Genomic DNA, 17,089 nt, shown 5'->3' with positions numbered 1-17,089 from the left:
CCATGAATTTAGAATGCATCACATGGATGCATTTCATTATTTGTCTTGAGAAGATGTTGGTTCTTTATGCATCATTCAAGTGTAATTGAGTTATTTTTACTCTTGGTTTGCCTGTCCACTCTATAGAAGGAAGCTTTCTTTGCTCGTATGAGACGAGCGCACCAGGTAAACCAGAGCGGTGCTTGTCGTGTGGTGATTGTGGATTGACCAGTCATACAGTATCAAATTAAATTGTATTAGTCGCATGCGCCGAATACAACAGGTGTAGACCTTACAGTGAAATGCTTACTTACGAGACCCTCACCAACGACGAAGTTTAAACATAAAAATAAAACTTCTTGTGAAGAATTGATGACTAAAACATCTGCCTGTTATTCAAACAAAGGATTGGTGTGATTTGGCATTTGATCGTACTGATTGATTTGATTTGTGTTTTGATAATGTTTCATACATACCCTTATTTTCTTTAGTGTAGGTTTGTGTGTTTGAGATGCATGGATTTCCTGCATAGTTTTCCAATGGTCTCAAATTGTTCCTAGTTTTAGCACCATTGTAGCAGCAATCAACATAGAGCAATTACTGTATTTACACACATTTCTGTAGTATTAGTAATATTTCAGGTTCACATGCCATAGTAGGTTACACTCTACACATATCGGTTACTTAGACGTCACTCTGTTTAATGGACCATTCACGTGGTGGATGACTCAGATGTAGTGTACTGACGTGAATGAGTCAGAAGGAGTTTTGCAGAGGTCCAACTTTGCTAGTCATAAACAGTAGTTAAGTTCTAAAAGCCTTCCGTTAGTTTTAAAGTCTTCCGCTGTCTCCTACATGGGAAATGAGTAAGTGATCACGGGAGCCTTGCTTTATTCACAACACTAGAGAGACTCCTCCTGGACAGAGGAGCAACTGAGGAAGGATGCGTCCGTTTGGGACATAATGACGTCTTCGAAGGGTAATGGCACCTCCAGGTCCAAAAGAGCTAGCCAGGTATTCCTACCTTAGCCTAGCCACCCACTGCTATGTACATACAACACATCTAATGACAACAATACAACCCAACCATCTCCCTCACACAGTATGACCCCCCCCCCTTCAACTAATATGGATTGCCTTTTGGGATGTCAATCGTCATGACATCCTTGAAAGATAATCCCACCACCCTTAGACAATATGTGATTGGATATTTACTGTAGCATGGTAGACATCAGCATGAAAGCAACTGCAGCACGTTGACAGTACATTTACCAGATGCATGTCGTAAGAAGACACGTGTGTGTATTACAAACAGACCTGAATGGGCATGTGAGGCGCTCTGGAATATGAAGAGAAGAGAGCCATATTGTGTCTAATAGCAGACGTGTGTGGATGATTTGTTTGTTTTGCGTCAAGACTTCCCTGTTTTAGGATTGTATAAAGTTGAATGGCCCCAGTGAGTGAAGTTGTGTACACACCACAGGGTTGTAGACCTGGTTAAGAGCATGACACAGCATGTCTCCCAACCAACACCCCCCCCAGACCCCAGTGCTTGGTGTGTCTCTTACCTTGCATGGTGGGCGGTCTCCTTTGGGGAAACCCTCATGAGCCCCCCCACCACCCTCCCCATCCTCTCCCCCAGGAACAAGTGAAGAAGCTGGATGATGAGATCTGGGCAATCCTCTCCAACTTTCCAGCCGGCTCTCCTCCCTTCCCTCCCTCCTCTTCCTCTGAGAGGAAGGTCCCCAGCGCCTCGTATCGGGCGGGGTCTCGTACCCCCCTGAGGCCCCCCTCTCCTTCTTCCTCCCTCTCTGGTATCTCCTCCCTGGTACGGCCTACTAGTCCTCAGCCAGCCTCCCCAGGTCACTCTCCTCGACAGCAGGTACATCTAAAATAACCCCTCTGAGAAAAGCTCAAACCTTTAACTTTTAAGCTCATCCATAGTTCTTATTGTGGTCGTTACTGACTGGTTTACTCTTTTTTTGGGCCTGGTCCTGTTGATAGACTCAACAGCGGGGGACCAAGAACATAGTGGGTCCTCCTAGTGCTCCCAGTAGCCCCAGGTCTACAGGGGCCTCCAGCCAGGTAGACATGATGACAGGCTGGCTGACTGACTGACGGACAGACTGACTGACTGATTGGGTGGCTGACTGATTGGCTGGCTGAATGATGGACAGACGGACAGACAGACAACCAGACTGACTGACTGCATGTCCCTGCTCTTGACATACACAGACAGAGGAAACTGCCTCCCTCCATGTGATAACATACAGTGTACTGTAGCCAGGAAGGTTAATCAACAACCGATCAGGTTGATCATAAAGTCATCCATTCACGAATCATGAGAGTGAATATTTCACAGGGTTATCCTGTACAGTTTTCCTTGGTATTGTCAAAGTGTTCGCCGCCTGGGTCTTTTTCAAAAGAACAAGAAAGAGAAGATAGGGCTGAAAAGGGCAGAATGTGCATAAATTCCATGACTAACCAGGGTGGCATTTTCCTCTTTAAAGCACAGTACACAATTACTGTTAAAGTTGTACTCTGTAATTCTTCACTTAAAGAGTAGCACTGTATCTATAATCTATAATTACACTGTACAAGGGTCTAAACATATACACCTGTCGCACAGTCACCTTTACAAACTGTGATTTTCACATTATACACACTGGAAGCTGTGTATAATGTTAAGTAGTAGAGGACCAAAATGTAAACCCTTTCTCTGCTCTACTCTCAACTGTTCTTGCGATGCCTCTCTCTCTCTCTCTCTCCTTGCTTATCTTTTGAGCTCTGTCTCTGGCTTGCTCTCTCATGCTCTCCTTCCTTCTCTGCCCCAGTACGCTTTGTTCTACAAAGGTTTCAGCTTGCACCCGGATGACACGCTCTACTGGCAGCTCCCAGAGCAGTTCAAAGGGGATAAGGTAACAGTACGAGTCAAGCTCAGCCCTCCTGCACCCTGACTGGGTGTTTACCCTTCGGTTAACCATTTGGCCACAGAACCACCCCACCATTCCTCCACTCGAACTATCAGAGCTGTGGAAGGGAAATTAAGGGAAGGGCAGCACCACCAGACAACCCTGTGTAGTTTACAGCACTTGTTTATTGATTCATAATCACTGTTTAACGAAGACACTTCTCCAAGTGGTGGGAGGTCAAGCATGACTCAGTTTTTATTGGAGAAGATGAACGTCTTAAAGAAATGTAATACATCATGTGTTCTATGATCGCTTCACGTTTTTTGCTCTTACAGAAAGACACATTTCTAATAATTGAGGCCTAAGGTCCCCAACATGTACTAAGACGCCTAAATGTATTTACCTCCACCTCTACAATAGGTGAACTCGTATGGTGGGAAGCTGAAGTATACCATCTCCTATGTAGCCGGCCAGAGAGGAACAGCCATTGAAGACGCAGATGTTCAGATTATTGTAAGTATGCACCAACGTTAACATTGCGTTCAATCTCAGTTACTGTTGTTGCATCCATTCCATAGCACACTCAGGACCCCACAAGTTATGAACGTCATTCTCTTCCATGTACTGCTGTCGCATCAATTCGTTGTACACTCACCTGCCATGGGTTGCCCTTGTCATTGTTGCCCACAGGGAAATGACATCACCCTGGTGGCTCGCCAGCTGTGGCAGAGGGGAAAGGGGACAAGAGAGTCCCGCCAGTTTGAGCTCGTCTTCAGAGAGGTCAGTGTTCTACAGTAGCTGTGATATTTATAGTCCCTAAATGGCGATTTGATTGCAACCTTTACCATCCGTTCCTCGGTGACACAGGTCACACTAGCATCCTGGTGATACAATAGGATTAACTCCCATCTCCTTTCCCTGTAGGAGAACTGGCGTCGCCCAGACGGCATGCCTGCCACTAGGGAGCACCTGATGATGGTGCTGGCTGACCTGGATGACATCCTGGTGCGGGCCTCCTACTACACAGAGATGAGGTCCTCCAGCATCTCCGACGTCAGCATGGAGGTGGCCGTGCCCAACTACAGCGGCCTGGCTCAGGCTCTGGAGGTGGAGCAGTGCCGCTGCCCGCCCGCCTACCAGGGACTCTCCTGTCAGGTAAGAGGAGCTCTCTCTCTCTCTGCCGCAAGTGGCAATGTTGACTAATTAACCTCAAACTTGCATTTATGTATGTTTGAACACTCAGCAGACTTGGTTTTTTTGCCTCCTGGAGAAAGCATGCTCGAAGGAAGACCAGGCTCTGTGTCCGGGAAACCCGCCCTTAGAGTGTCAAACCCATGGTGTTGATGTGTGATGACAGTTGTAACTCTCTCTTTACCAGGACTGTGCCCCTGGCTACACTCGTACCGGAGGTGGCCTGTACCTGGGCCACTGTGAGCTGTGTGAGTGCAACGGGCACTCTGACTCCTGCCACCCCGAGATGGGCATCTGCACGGTATGCAGCCCAGAGAATCTCTTTAAGGCAGTTGTTTTGATTCATTTCTCATTTAGTTTATTTCACCTTCATTTATCCAGGTTAATCTCGTTAAGTTAAAACCAGGAATGCTAATGTAGGATCAGTTTAGCCTCTGAGATCACAATGAATCCTAGATTCACCACCCACATGGCCTCAGGTCCAAAATAGCAGTAGATTTGAAATAAGTACATTGAATAACAAGTGAGTGTTTGTCGTCTTCCTGCATCTCCAGAGCTGTCTGCACAACACCCAGGGAGAGCTGTGTGAGCAGTGTGCCCAAGGTTTCTATGGTGATCCCACCGCTGGAACCCCAGAGGACTGCCAACCCTGTGCCTGCCCTCACACCGACCCTGACAACCAGTGAGTAGTAGGCCGCTAACAGGATTAGAACACAGAGCACAGTCTCAGTCAAATAGTAAAAAAAGGGGTTGTTGCTTTGCTTCTGTAACAAATGTAAACAGTATCAAAATGGTCCTCATTGGAACAAGATTTAGTTCTCAGTCATTCATATCTGTCTTTGAAACTTTGCCCTACATCCCAACTTGGAACAGATCCGACTGGGTTAGTTATTACTGGAGTATACTGTACTTGCTTATCTGTGTGTGTTTGCCAGGTTCTCCCCCACTTGTGAGAGCCTTGGTAACGGTGGTTATCAGTGTACTGCTTGCCAGCCTGGATATACTGGCCAGTACTGTGAGCGGTAAGCTGACACAACTCTCTCTTTACCTCTCTGTTCTAGCCTGGTCCCAGATCTGTTTGTTGTGTCTTGTCGGTGTCCTGTGGTCATTGTCATGCCAATGGCTATACAACACAAACTGAGCTAGTACCAAGCTATTCTATTCAGACTGGCTTTTCAGTGTCCTCTGGCATTCTACCACTGTCTTGTCTGTTGTCATGTTGACTCAAATCAAATCAAAGTTTATTTGTCACGTGTTACAGTGAAATGCTTACTTACAGGCTCTAACCAATAGTGCAAAAAAATAAAAAGGTGTGTGTGTGTGTAAGTAAAGAAAAAAACTAACAGTAAAAAGACATTTGAAAATAACAGTAGCCAGGCTATATACAGACACCGGTTAGTCAGGCTTATTGAGATAGTATGTACATGTAGGTATGGTTATAGTGACTATGCATATATGATGAACAGAGAGTAGCAGTAGCGTAAAAAGAGGGGTTGGCGGGTGGTGGGACACAATGCAGATAGTCTGGTTAGCCAATGTGCGGGTGCACTGGACTCTATATGAATGTCTTTCTCTCTATTCCCTACAGCTGTGCAACTGGATACGTTGGAAATCCACAAGACAGGATTAAGTGTCGTCCATTCAATAGTAAGGGAATACAAGGAATCTACACAGAGATGTGTGTAAAGTAGACCCAAAGTGTCCAGTAAACTTGGATACATGTTGTATTGAGTGAACCAACTGAAAAGGAACTCAAAATCAATGTACTTTTTCTTCCTACCAGGCTGTAACCACCAAGAGTGTCTCTGTGATTGATCCTTGTGCCCTAACCTTTGACCCTTAACCTCTGACCCAGCAGCGGCAGCCTCCCTGGTGGTGAAAGTGTACCCTGAGAGGGTTTTGGTAGCCCAGGGCAGCCCAGTGACCCTGCGGTGCCAGGTGACCGGCCCTCCACCCCACTACTACTACTGGTCCAGGGAGGACGGACGCCCCGTGACCAACAGCGCCATCAGACAAAGACAAGGTATAGTCTACTGGACAGACCAGTTCTGGGTAATAGGGAGTATGACGTGGCCTAGTGTAAGAGCCATACATACATTACTGTTGTTGTATATAGCGGCACAGTATACACTCCTCACTAAAGACCAATATTGCTGAATATAGATACAATCGTCCCTGCGCCTCTGTTAGAAGGTGTAGTAATGACCAGTAGGAGACAGATGTACAGAACACACTTTATTGCACACACTTAAGATGCACACACACCAATGTAGCAAGATGGGACTAGTAGAAGTGGTTGTATGGTCATAAATGCACTACGCAGTAGGGAATGTCCAGAGAGGGAAGTGTCCATGGGGTGAGGCCCAGCGGTCAGTCTTCTGTGGGTTGCTGCAGCCAGGCGGTTGGTCAACTAGCTATTCACTCCTGTGGTTGCAGAGAAAGACTGAGGTACAGATGGTAGTGGGGGTCTGTTACCCCACCAGATAGGGCCTGTGATTGGCTGACCCTGTCAGGTGACTGAGTTCCCTGGCATTTTAGTGTGAAGTGGGGGCAGAGTGACCTAAGAACAATAGAAAGCCCATCCACCGAGTATCTCTACTCTTCTCCTTTCAAGCGGCATTCCAGTCTCCTTTTCACCTCATTTAACACCTGATTTACTTAACAAAAGGCACATCTCAATAGGTGGTCCAGGTAAGTCATGACTTGGCACACGTGGGGGGTCTTTCCTCTTTTGTTCTCTATTGCTCCTCTATTGTTCCTCAAGCAAGGGGGGGGGGGACGTCACAGATTCCCAGCAGAACAACTCCTTTAATGCCCTACTCCTTGAAGTTTGCAGTTTTTGCTCAAAACATATTTTTGTACCCTGTAGTGTGTGTACTTTACTGTATTTATAATTTGGATAGCGCTTTTCAACAGTAAAAGATCCAAAATTGCTGGATGCGACTTATGGGGAAACTGTAAGGGTTTTCTACACTATTGAAGTACTAGTCCATTCCCCTTGGTCATTTAATCTCATTCCATATTCCTACCTATTCTCTCAGGAGAGGAGCTGCATATCCCCAGTGTTCAGCCCAGTGACACAGGCGTGTATGTCTGTACCTGCAGAGACCAACGCAATACCAACAGGAGCCGCGCTGAGATCGTCGTCACAAGTACGCATTTCTTATTGTTAAATCATTCAAAGTTTAACTGCATCCATTAAAATATAACATTTTGAATATTTTGAATTTTCTGATTTATTTTCACTGATCTTACAGACAGTTGTTGAATAGTTAAAACTGACTTGAACAAAATATGGTTGAAGTTGAGACAGTAAAAAAATTAAAGAAATTGTAACTTGGGACTTTTGAGTGTTTACTGAATGGTTTCTGTGCATGTCTTTCTCCAGCTGTCTCATCCAAACCCATTCAAGTGACCATCGAGGAGCCCAAAACACGGAGTGTCACAGTTGGAGCAACAGTCAGCTTCATCTGCACAGCCAAGAGCCAGGTAAAACTAGCTACCGACATGGAGACATTAATACAATCAATTCGGCTTATTTTAATATATCTTTGATGGTTGGCATTGTGCTTAAATCATTTGACCATCAAAGAAAATGGTAGAAAACCTTTAAAACCTTATCCTAAAGCCACCACAATTGTGACCCACCACCTGGATTTTGTCCTATGTAGCAAAATTTGAAATTGTGTTTTTTACAGTGGACAAAAGTAGAGACTCAGAGCTAGAAAATTGTATATCATACACTGCAGTTGAGGAACAATGGGAAAGTAATTCTGCTTTGAAAGTTGATAAACTTGTAACCCCACTTTTGAGAAAATGGCCCTTGAATTATTTGGTACACATACTGGAGAACCAATGTTTTTCTCCACCCATTCAGCATCATTCTCTTAAGCCTTAGCCCACTCATCTCTTTAAAGATTCACATTTCAAGACTAAAAGTGGTAAAACTAGTAGCCTACAATAAGGAAAACCTCCAGATAAAAAAAAGACTTTATCTAGTCCTTGGTCTATATCCTAATCTGACTTTGGTGCAGGTCATGGTGTTCTTCACATTATCATCTCTGGTAAACACACGCTATATCAAGTTTATTTGTCACACGCACGGGATACAGAAGGTGTAAACTGTACAGTGAAATGGTTATTTGCAATATCAAAAACCCGAAAAATGTCCAGATAAAAATATTAAATGATTATTAGATTATGCTTACCTGACACACTTGTCTAAATTGATGGGTCGTGTGAAAGAAATGCTATAACCACTCCTCAGCCACATCTAGCTAAGTGGGTCACTATTGTCTAGACATGTACACATGTTCATGAAATACAATAGATGGCTGTAATCACCCCCAGACAAACACATCTGGCTAATTTGATGGATCATGTAATAATCCGGCCGAAGTGGAGTCTTTTGTTTAGACATGTAGTTAGCTAGCTAGCTAGCTTAACAATGAACTGGCATAATCCCAACTCATACGACTACCAATACAAACATTGTCATAGCTGTAGTATGAATCTGCAGGTACCTAAAGCTATCCAGCTAGGTTCAATGTTAACTAGTTAACATTAGGCTATATCTAGCAATGCATTTCTGATTCTTATAATATTACTACACAGATCATACTAGTAACGTTAGCTAGCGAGCCAACAATCTAACGTTCGCTAGCTAGCGAACAGTATGCTTTAACTTGCAATGAAAACGATTTTCTGACCAAATTAGAAACGTTTAATATCTGAAAATGTAGCTAGACTCTTACCTGTATACATGGATGAACACGTCACGCCTCCGTTTTGTTTGTAGCTACATCTTGTTTGGCCAATGTTGTGTCAAGTCACTCCAGTTCACACTGACTGTGGCGCGTGCAGAAAGTAGCCCATCACAACTTTTTCCAACTGATCTGTCGATAGCACCTGCTAAATTCAGGGCATCAATGTTGTTAACTTTGGGAAAGGTGTGCCGCTAGTGGGACACCTCGACAACATCCGGTGAAATTGCAGAGCGCGAAATTCAAACTACAGTATTATAAATATTTAACTTTCATAAAATCACAAGTGTAATACATCAAAATAAAGCTTAACTTCTTGTTAATCCAGCCGCCATGTCAGATTTCAAAAAGGCTTTACGGCAAAAGCAAACCATGCGATTATCTGAGGACAGTGCCCTGCATACAAAACCATTGAAAACATATTTCAACCAGGTAGGTGCGACACGAAAGTCAGAAATAGCGATATAATAAAAGCCTTACCTTTGATGATCTTCTTCTGTTGGCACTCCAAAAGGTCCCAGTTACATCACAAATGGTCCTTTTGTTCGATAATGTCCTTCTTTATATCCTTAAAAACTCAATTTAGCTGGCGTGCTTCAGTCAATAATCCACCCAGTTTCCCTCCATCAAAATGCATACAAAATGAATCCCAAATGTTACTAATAAACTTTTCCAAACAAGTCAAACAACGTTTATAATCAAACCTTAGGTACCCTAATACGTAAATAAACGATAACATTTAAGACAGAGAATCGTTATTGTCTTTACCGGAGAAAAACACCAAAGAACGTGCTCTCTTCTACGAGCTTGGAAACACTAGAGCCAAAATGGGAGCCACCTAGAAAAACTATTTCTGGCTCATTTTTCCAAATACCAGCCTGAAGCTCTTTCTGAAGAATGTTGACATCTAGTGGAAGCCCTAGGAACTGCAATCTTGGAGGACTTTGCCTTATAATAAAAGTGATAGCCGTTGAAAATAGAGGTAAGCTGAATCTTTTTGTTGTTGTTGATGGTTTGTCCTTGGGGTTTCGCCTGCCATATCAGTTCTGTTATACTCACAGATATTATTTTAACAGTTTTAGAAGCTTTAGAGTGTTTTCTATCCAAATCTACCAATTATATGCATATCCTAGCTTCTGGGCCTGAGTAACAGGCAGTTTACATTGGGCATGCTTTTCATCCGGACATCAAAATACTGCCCCCTATCCCAAACAAGTTTTAAGAAAAGTAGCAAAACGTTTGTAGTTCTCGATGGCTAATGTTATATCTTTCAAAAACGCAGTGGTAGAAAGGACTATCAACACATACTGTGCAGCTCATGTTATAGACAGAAGCATGCTACATGGCAGACCAATCCAAACTCATCTCCCGGCATGTCCAGCCCATCCATTATCTCAGCCAATCATAGCCTGCAGAAAGGTTCCTGTCTTTTTCTATGGCTTAACCTCTATGGGCTAGGCGGGACGAATTCGTCCCACCTACGTAACAGCCAGTCTAATCCAGTGGCGCGATTTTTGAATCGTTTGAAATACTATTACTTCAATTTCTCAAACATATGACTATTTTACAGCTATTTAAAGACAAGACTCTCGTTTATCTAACCACACTGTCCGATTTCAAAAAGGCTTTACAACGAAAGCAAAACATTAGATGATGTCAGGAGAGTGCCCAGCCAGAAATAATCAGACACCCATTTTTCAAGCTAGCATATAATGTCACCAAAACCCAAACCACAGCTAATTGCAGCACTAACCTTTTATGATCTTCATCAGATGACACACCTAGGACATTATGTTATACAATACATGCATGTCTGTTCAATCAAGTTCATATTTATATCAAAAAACAGCTTTTTACATTAGCATGTGACGTTCAGAAAAAGCATACCCCCCGCAAACTTCCGGGGAATTTACTAACAGTTTACTAAATTACTCACGATAAACGTTCACAAAAAGCATAACAATTATTTTAAGAATTATAGATACATTACTCCTCTATGCACTCGATATGTCCGATTTTAAAATAGCTTTTCGGATGAAGCACATTTTGCAATATTCTAAGTACATAGCCCAGCCATCACGGCTAGCTATTTAGACACCCGGCAAGATTAGCCTTCACCATAATAACATTTCCTATAAGAAAAATGTTCTTACCTTTCCTGTTCTTCGTCAGAATGCACGCCCAGGACTTCTACTTCAATAACAAATGTAGGTTTGGTCCCAAATAATCCATAGTTATATCCAAATAGCGTCGTTTTGTTCGTGCGTTCTAGACACTATACGAATGGTAATCCACGGTCGCGCGCATGGCGTGACAAAAAATGTCTAAATATTCCATTACCGTACTTCGAAGCATGTCAACCGCTGTTTAAAACCAATTTTTATTCCATTTATCTCGTAGAAAAGCGATAATATTCCGACCGGGAATCTGCAATAAACTAAACAGCCGAATTAAAATACTCCACGGGGGCTAATCACCTAATGGGACACTTGGATAAGGTGATAATCTGTTTCAGCCTGAGGCTGCCTCGTCAACCTTCATGATTTTCCCGGGTCCTGAGAGCCTATTGGAGCCCTGGGAATTGTCACGTTACAGCTAAGATCCTTACTCTTCAATAAACAGATGCAAGACGCACGACTCCTTGTCAAACAGGCCACTTCCTGCATGAAACCTTGTCAGGTTTTTGCCTGCCATAGGAGTTCTGTTATACTCACAGACACCATTCAAACAGTTTTAGAAACTTTAGGGTGTTTTCTATCCAAACCTGAACAATAATATGCATATTCTAGCTTCTGAGTTGGTGTAGGAGGCAGTTAAAAATGGGCACATATTTTTTCCAAAATTCTCAATACTGCCCCCTAGCCCAAACAGGTTAACCAACTAGGGTCATAATTTAACAATTTTATTAGTATTTACAGATGGAATACAAGTTTGTTAAGGCACATGAAAGTTCACGTTGCAGAAGGCAATTCTGCCAAAAAGACATTCAATTGCCTCTCCTGTGAAGTAGTGACGTGCGAAATACCACCTAGCTTCCTGAAACGGGTTATAATTGACAACACCTTTGTTTACCATATACCGTAATATTAAACAATTTTTATTTAATTTCATCTTTATTTAACCAGATAGGCCAGTTGAGAACAAGTTCTTATTTATAACTGCGACCTGGCCAAGATAAAGCAAAGCAGTGCGACAAAAACAACAACACAGAGTTACACATAAACAAATGTACAGTCAAATAACACAATAGAAAAATCTATGTACAGTGTGTGCAAATGCAGAAGAGTAAGGAGGTAAGGCAATAAATAGGCCATAGAGGCTAAATAATTACAATTTTGCATTAACACTGGAGTGATAGATGTGCAGATGATGATGTGCAAGTAGAGATACTGGGGTGCAAAAGATCAAGAGGATAAATAACAGTATGGGGATGAAGTAGTTGGGCGTGCTATTTACAGATTGGCTGTGTACAAGTACAGTGATCGGTAAGCTGCTCTGACAGCTGATGCTTAAATTTAGAGAGGGAGATATGTCTCCAGCTTCTGTGATTTTTGCAATTCGTTCCAGTCATTGGCAGCAGAGAACTGGAAGGAAAGGCGTCCAAAGGAAGTGTTGGCTTTGGGGATGACCAGTGAAATATATCTGCTGGAGCGTGTGCTATGGGTGGGTGTTGCTATGGTGACCAGTGAGCTGAGATAAGGCAGGGCTTTACCCAGCAAAGACTTACAGATGACCGGCAGCCAGTGGGTTTGGCGACGAATATGTAGTGAGGGCCAGCCAACGAGAGCATACAGGTCGCAGTGGTGGGTAGTATATGGGGCTTTGGTGACAAAACGGATGGCACTGTGATAGACTACATCCAGTTTGCTGAGTAGTGTTGGAGGCAATTTTGTAAATGACATCGCCGAAGTCGGCAGGATAGTCCGTTTTACGAGGGTATGTTTGGCAGCATGAGTGAAGGAGGCTTTGCTGCGAAATAGGATGCCGATTCTACATTTAATTTTGGATTGGATATGCTTAATGTGAGTCTGGAAGGAGAGTTTACAGTCTAACCAGACACCTAGGTATTTGTAGTTGTCCACATTCTAGGTCAGAACCATCCAGAGTAGTGATGCTAGTAGCGGGTGTGGGCAGCAATCGGTTGAAGAGCATGCATTTCGTTTTACTAGCATTTAAAAGCAGTTTGAGGCCACGGAAGGAGTGTTGTATGGCATTGAAGCTCATTTGGAGGTTTGTTAACACAGTGTCCAAAGAAGGGCCAGATGTATACAGAATGGTGTCGTCTGCGTAGAGGTGGATCAGAGAATCACCAGCAGCAAGAGCGACAAATACAGAGAAAACAGTCGGCCTGAGAATTGAACCCTGTGGCACCCCCATAGAGACTGCTAGAGGTCCGGACAACAGGCCCTCCGATTTAACACACTAAACTCTATCTGAGAAATAGTTGGTGAACCAGGCGAGGCAGTCATTTGAGAAGCCAAGGCTATTGAGTCTGCCGATTAGAATGCGGGGATTGACAGAGTCGAAAGCCTTGGCCAGGTTGATGAAAACGGCTCTACAGTACTGTCTTTTATCGATGGTGGTTATGATATCGTTTAGGACCTTGAGCGTGGCTGAGGTGCACCCATGACCAGCTCGGAAACCAGATTGCATATTGGAGTAGGTACGGTGGGATTCGAAATGGTGGGATCTGTTTGTTAACTTGGCTTTCAAAGATTTTAGAAAGGCAGGGCAGGATGGATATAGGTCTATAACAGTTTGGGTCTAGAGTGTCTACCCCTTTGAAGAGGGGGATGACCGCGGCAGCTTTCCAATCTTTGGGGATCTTAGACAATACGAAAGGGAGGTTGAACAGGCTAGTAATAACAGTTCCCGATTTGATTTGGGTAAAGGTGAAGTGGGGGTGGGGAGGCTTGGGCAAGTTGCTGCAGGGGGTGCTGAGCTGTTGGCAAGGGTAGGGGTAGCCAGGTGGAAAGCATGGCCAGCCGTAGAGAAATGCTTATTGAAATTCTCAATTATCGTAGATTTCCCAGACATGCTCAATGGGATTGCGATCCAGGCTCTTCACTGGCCATGGCAGAACACTGACATTCCTGTCTTGCAGGAAATCACGCACAGAACGAGCAGTATGGCTGGTGGCATTGTCATGCTGGAGGGTCATGTCAGGATGAGTCTGCAGGAAGGGTAACACATGAGGGGGAGGATGTCTTCCCTGTAACGCACAGCATTGAGCTTGCCTACAATGACAACAAGCTCAGTCCGATGATGCTGTGACACACTGCCCCAGACCATGACGGACCCTCCACCTCCAAATCGATCCCGCTCCAGAGTACAGGCCTCGGTGTAACACTCATTCCTTCGACGATAAATGCGAATCCGACCATCACCCCTGATGAGACAAAACCGCGACTCGAGGGTAAAAGAGCACTTTTTGCCTGTCCTGTCTGGTCTAGCGACGGTGGGTTTGTGCCCATATGCGACATTGTTGCCGGTGATGTCTGGTAAGGACCTGCCTTACAACAGGCCTACAAGCCCTCAGTTCAGCCTCTCTCAGCCTATTGCGGACAGTCTGAACACTGATGGAGGGATTATGCGTTCCTGGTGTAACTCGGGCAGTTGTTGCCATCCTGTTCCTGTCCCGCAGGTGTGATGTTTGGATGTACCGATCCTTTGCAGGTGTTGTTATACGTGGTCTGCCACTGTGAGGACGATCAGCTGTCCGTCCTGTTTCCCTGTAGCGCTGTCTTAGGCGTCTCACAGTACGGACATTGGAATTTATTGCCCTGGCCACATTTGCAGGCCTCCTGCCTCCTTGCAGCATGCTTAAATCACGTTCACGCAGATGAGCAGGGACCCTGGGCCTCTTTCTTTTGGTGTTTTTCAGAGTCAGTAGAAAGGCCTCTTTAGTGTCCTAAGTTTTCATAACTGTGACCTTAATTTTTTACTGTCTGTAAGCTGTTAGTGTCTTAATGACCATTAATTGTGTTCATTAATTGTTTATGGTTCATTGAACAAGCATGGGAAACAGTGTTTAAACCCTTTACAATGAAGATCTGTGAAGTTATTTGGATTTTTACGAATTATCTTTGAAAGACAGGGTCCTGAAAAAGGGACATTTCTTTTTTTTCTGAGTTTATATCCACAGTAAAACGAGTCCTATATTGACATAACCTGAAAGGCCGCTTAGCAAGCAAGAAGCCACTGCTCCAAAACCGCCATAAAAAAGCCAGACTACGGTTTGGAACTGCACATGGGGACAAAGATCATACTTTTTGGAGAAATGTCCTCTGGTCTGATGAAACAAAAACAGAACTGTTTGGCCATAATGGCCATCGTTATGTTTGGAGGAAAAAGGGGGAGGCTTGCAAGCCGAAGAACACCATCTCAACCGTGAAGCACGGGGGTGGCAGCATCATGTTGTGGAGGTGATTTGCTGCAGGAGGGACTGGTGCACTTCTCAAAATAGATGGCATCATGAGGATGGAAATTATGTGGATATATTGAAGCAACATCTCAAGACATCAGTCAGGAAGTTAAAGCTTGGTCGCAAATGAGTCTTCCAAATGGACAATGACCCCAAGCATACTTCCAAAGTTGTGGCAAAATGGCTTAAGGACAACAAAGTCAAGGTATTGGAGTCTCCATCACAAAGCCTTGACCTCAATCCTATAGAAAATTTGTGGACAGAACTGAAAAAGCATGTGTGAGCAAGGAGGCCTACAAACCTGACTCAGTTACACCAGCTCTGTCAGGAGGAATGGGCCAAAATTCACCCAACTTATTGTGGGAAGGCTACCCGAAACGTTTGACCCAAGTTAAACAATTTAAAGGCAATGCTACCAAATACTAATTGAATGTATGTAAACTTCTGACCCACTGGGAATGTGATGAAAGAAATAAAAGCTGAAATGAATAATTCTCTCTACTGTTATTCTGACATTTCACATTCTTAAAATAAAGTAGTGATCCTAACTGACCAAAGACAGGGAATTCTTACTAGGATTAAATGTCAGGAATTGTAAAAAAAGTAAAAAGAGTTTTAATGTGTTTGACAACGGCGTATATAAACTTCCGACTTCAACTCTATATACGAAGAAAACGATATATACACGGGACAGGACGGGACACGACAAAACACACGTCCGACTGCTACGTCACATTAAGCACAATTGTTCCCCTCTTACTGGCCAGCCTGTTGCATTTCTTTCTCTCTTATTTGTGTTTACTTCACATCTTGTACCCATCTGTCCCCTCCCAGTCTCCAGCCTACACCCTGGTGTGGACCCGGCAGGGTAACGGCAAGCTACCCAACAGAGCCATGGACTTCAACGGCATCCTGACCATCCAGAACGTCCTGCCTGAGGACGCTGGCATATACATGTGTACAGGCTCCAACATGTTTGCCATGGACGAAGGCACTGCCGTCCTCTACGTGCCAGGTTCGTGATCCCAGACAGGCGCCATCATGCTGTTAGCCATCAGCCTCTATACCACCCTACAAGCTCTATTTCTTTGAGTTCCTCCCCTTAGCCCTCCTTGAATGGTGCATGCCCCGCCTTCCTTTTGCTTTGCCTCTGTCCCCCTTATATCATGCACTGTGTTGAATGTGTTTATCTGTCTGGCACTTCTGGCAAACAGCATAACCCCTGTCACTCCCGCTCCCAGCCCCCCACTTCCTGAACTCAGATAACCTCTCACTTTAAACCCTTCCAATCTCTCTCTATGCTACCTGTCTCTGTCTTTCTAATAATGGCCTGACCGTCTTACTATGTGTACAATCTTTACTGGTGTTAGGTTCTAAAAACTCACGGACAATTAGTAAAGCTTAAACTAAGTTTAATCAATCAAAGGGTCAGACAGCTGAACAGAGAAAAAACATGTTCCCACCAGCACAAGTATATATACCCCAATTTGGGTGAAGTCTCCAACTTCCCTATAAACATGACATTTTTATTGCTAGTCATAAAGTTATGTGATGCGGGTAATAATCTGTTCCTTCTCCCTGAATGTGACCTGACCTGACCTCACAGCTCTCGACCCTTATCAGTGACCTCAACCATTACATTCCTCCTACAGATAACCATTCACTTCTGGTGTAGAAACCAGACCGTGGCCCTTTCTCCTTTCCCTAGGATACCTGATGATTAACAATATTTCAAGTTTAGAAGTCAGAACCTATCGCTGGTCCATGAGCAATATACCGCTTGTGGATATACTAATGATAAAATAATCAAAAGGTCCATC

At 43.9% G+C, this 17,089-nt stretch overlaps 1 protein-coding gene across 19 annotated transcripts in view; it reads left to right on the top strand.

The window, feature by feature from the left end:
* LOC106567148 (basement membrane-specific heparan sulfate proteoglycan core protein) overlaps window positions 1–17,089 on the top strand; it is a 162,648-nt gene that overhangs the window by 100,117 nt on the left and 45,442 nt on the right. For 11 of the 19 annotated variants that reach the window (XM_082960077.1, XM_082960085.1, XM_082960079.1 and 8 more), the window contains 16 exons: window positions 127–165; window positions 886–993; window positions 1,622–1,861; window positions 1,984–2,064; window positions 2,814–2,897; window positions 3,312–3,404; window positions 3,582–3,671; window positions 3,816–4,046; window positions 4,270–4,383; window positions 4,637–4,764; window positions 5,018–5,104; window positions 5,671–5,729; window positions 5,938–6,105; window positions 7,124–7,234; window positions 7,471–7,571; window positions 16,104–16,284. In XM_082960077.1, the coding sequence (XP_082816203.1) occupies window positions 127–165; window positions 886–993; window positions 1,622–1,861; window positions 1,984–2,064; window positions 2,814–2,897; window positions 3,312–3,404; window positions 3,582–3,671; window positions 3,816–4,046; window positions 4,270–4,383; window positions 4,637–4,764; window positions 5,018–5,104; window positions 5,671–5,729; window positions 5,938–6,105; window positions 7,124–7,234; window positions 7,471–7,571; window positions 16,104–16,284 (1,915 nt within the window). The remainder of the gene's footprint in view (window positions 1–126; window positions 166–885; window positions 994–1,621; window positions 1,862–1,983; window positions 2,065–2,813; window positions 2,898–3,311; window positions 3,405–3,581; window positions 3,672–3,815; window positions 4,047–4,269; window positions 4,384–4,636; window positions 4,765–5,017; window positions 5,105–5,670; window positions 5,730–5,937; window positions 6,106–7,123; window positions 7,235–7,470; window positions 7,572–16,103; window positions 16,285–17,089) is intronic. The other 8 variants (XM_082960091.1, XM_082960089.1, XM_082960074.1 and 5 more) reach the window with 7 other exon arrangements.

The sequence above is a fragment of the Salmo salar genome, chromosome 13 (genome assembly GCF_965601325.2).
Source record: "Salmo salar chromosome 13, fSalSal1, whole genome shotgun sequence".
Lineage (NCBI taxonomy): Eukaryota > Metazoa > Chordata > Actinopteri > Salmoniformes > Salmonidae > Salmo > Salmo salar.
Note: the sequence above shows the minus strand (reverse complement) of the source record. Positions and strands in the feature narration are given on the sequence as shown.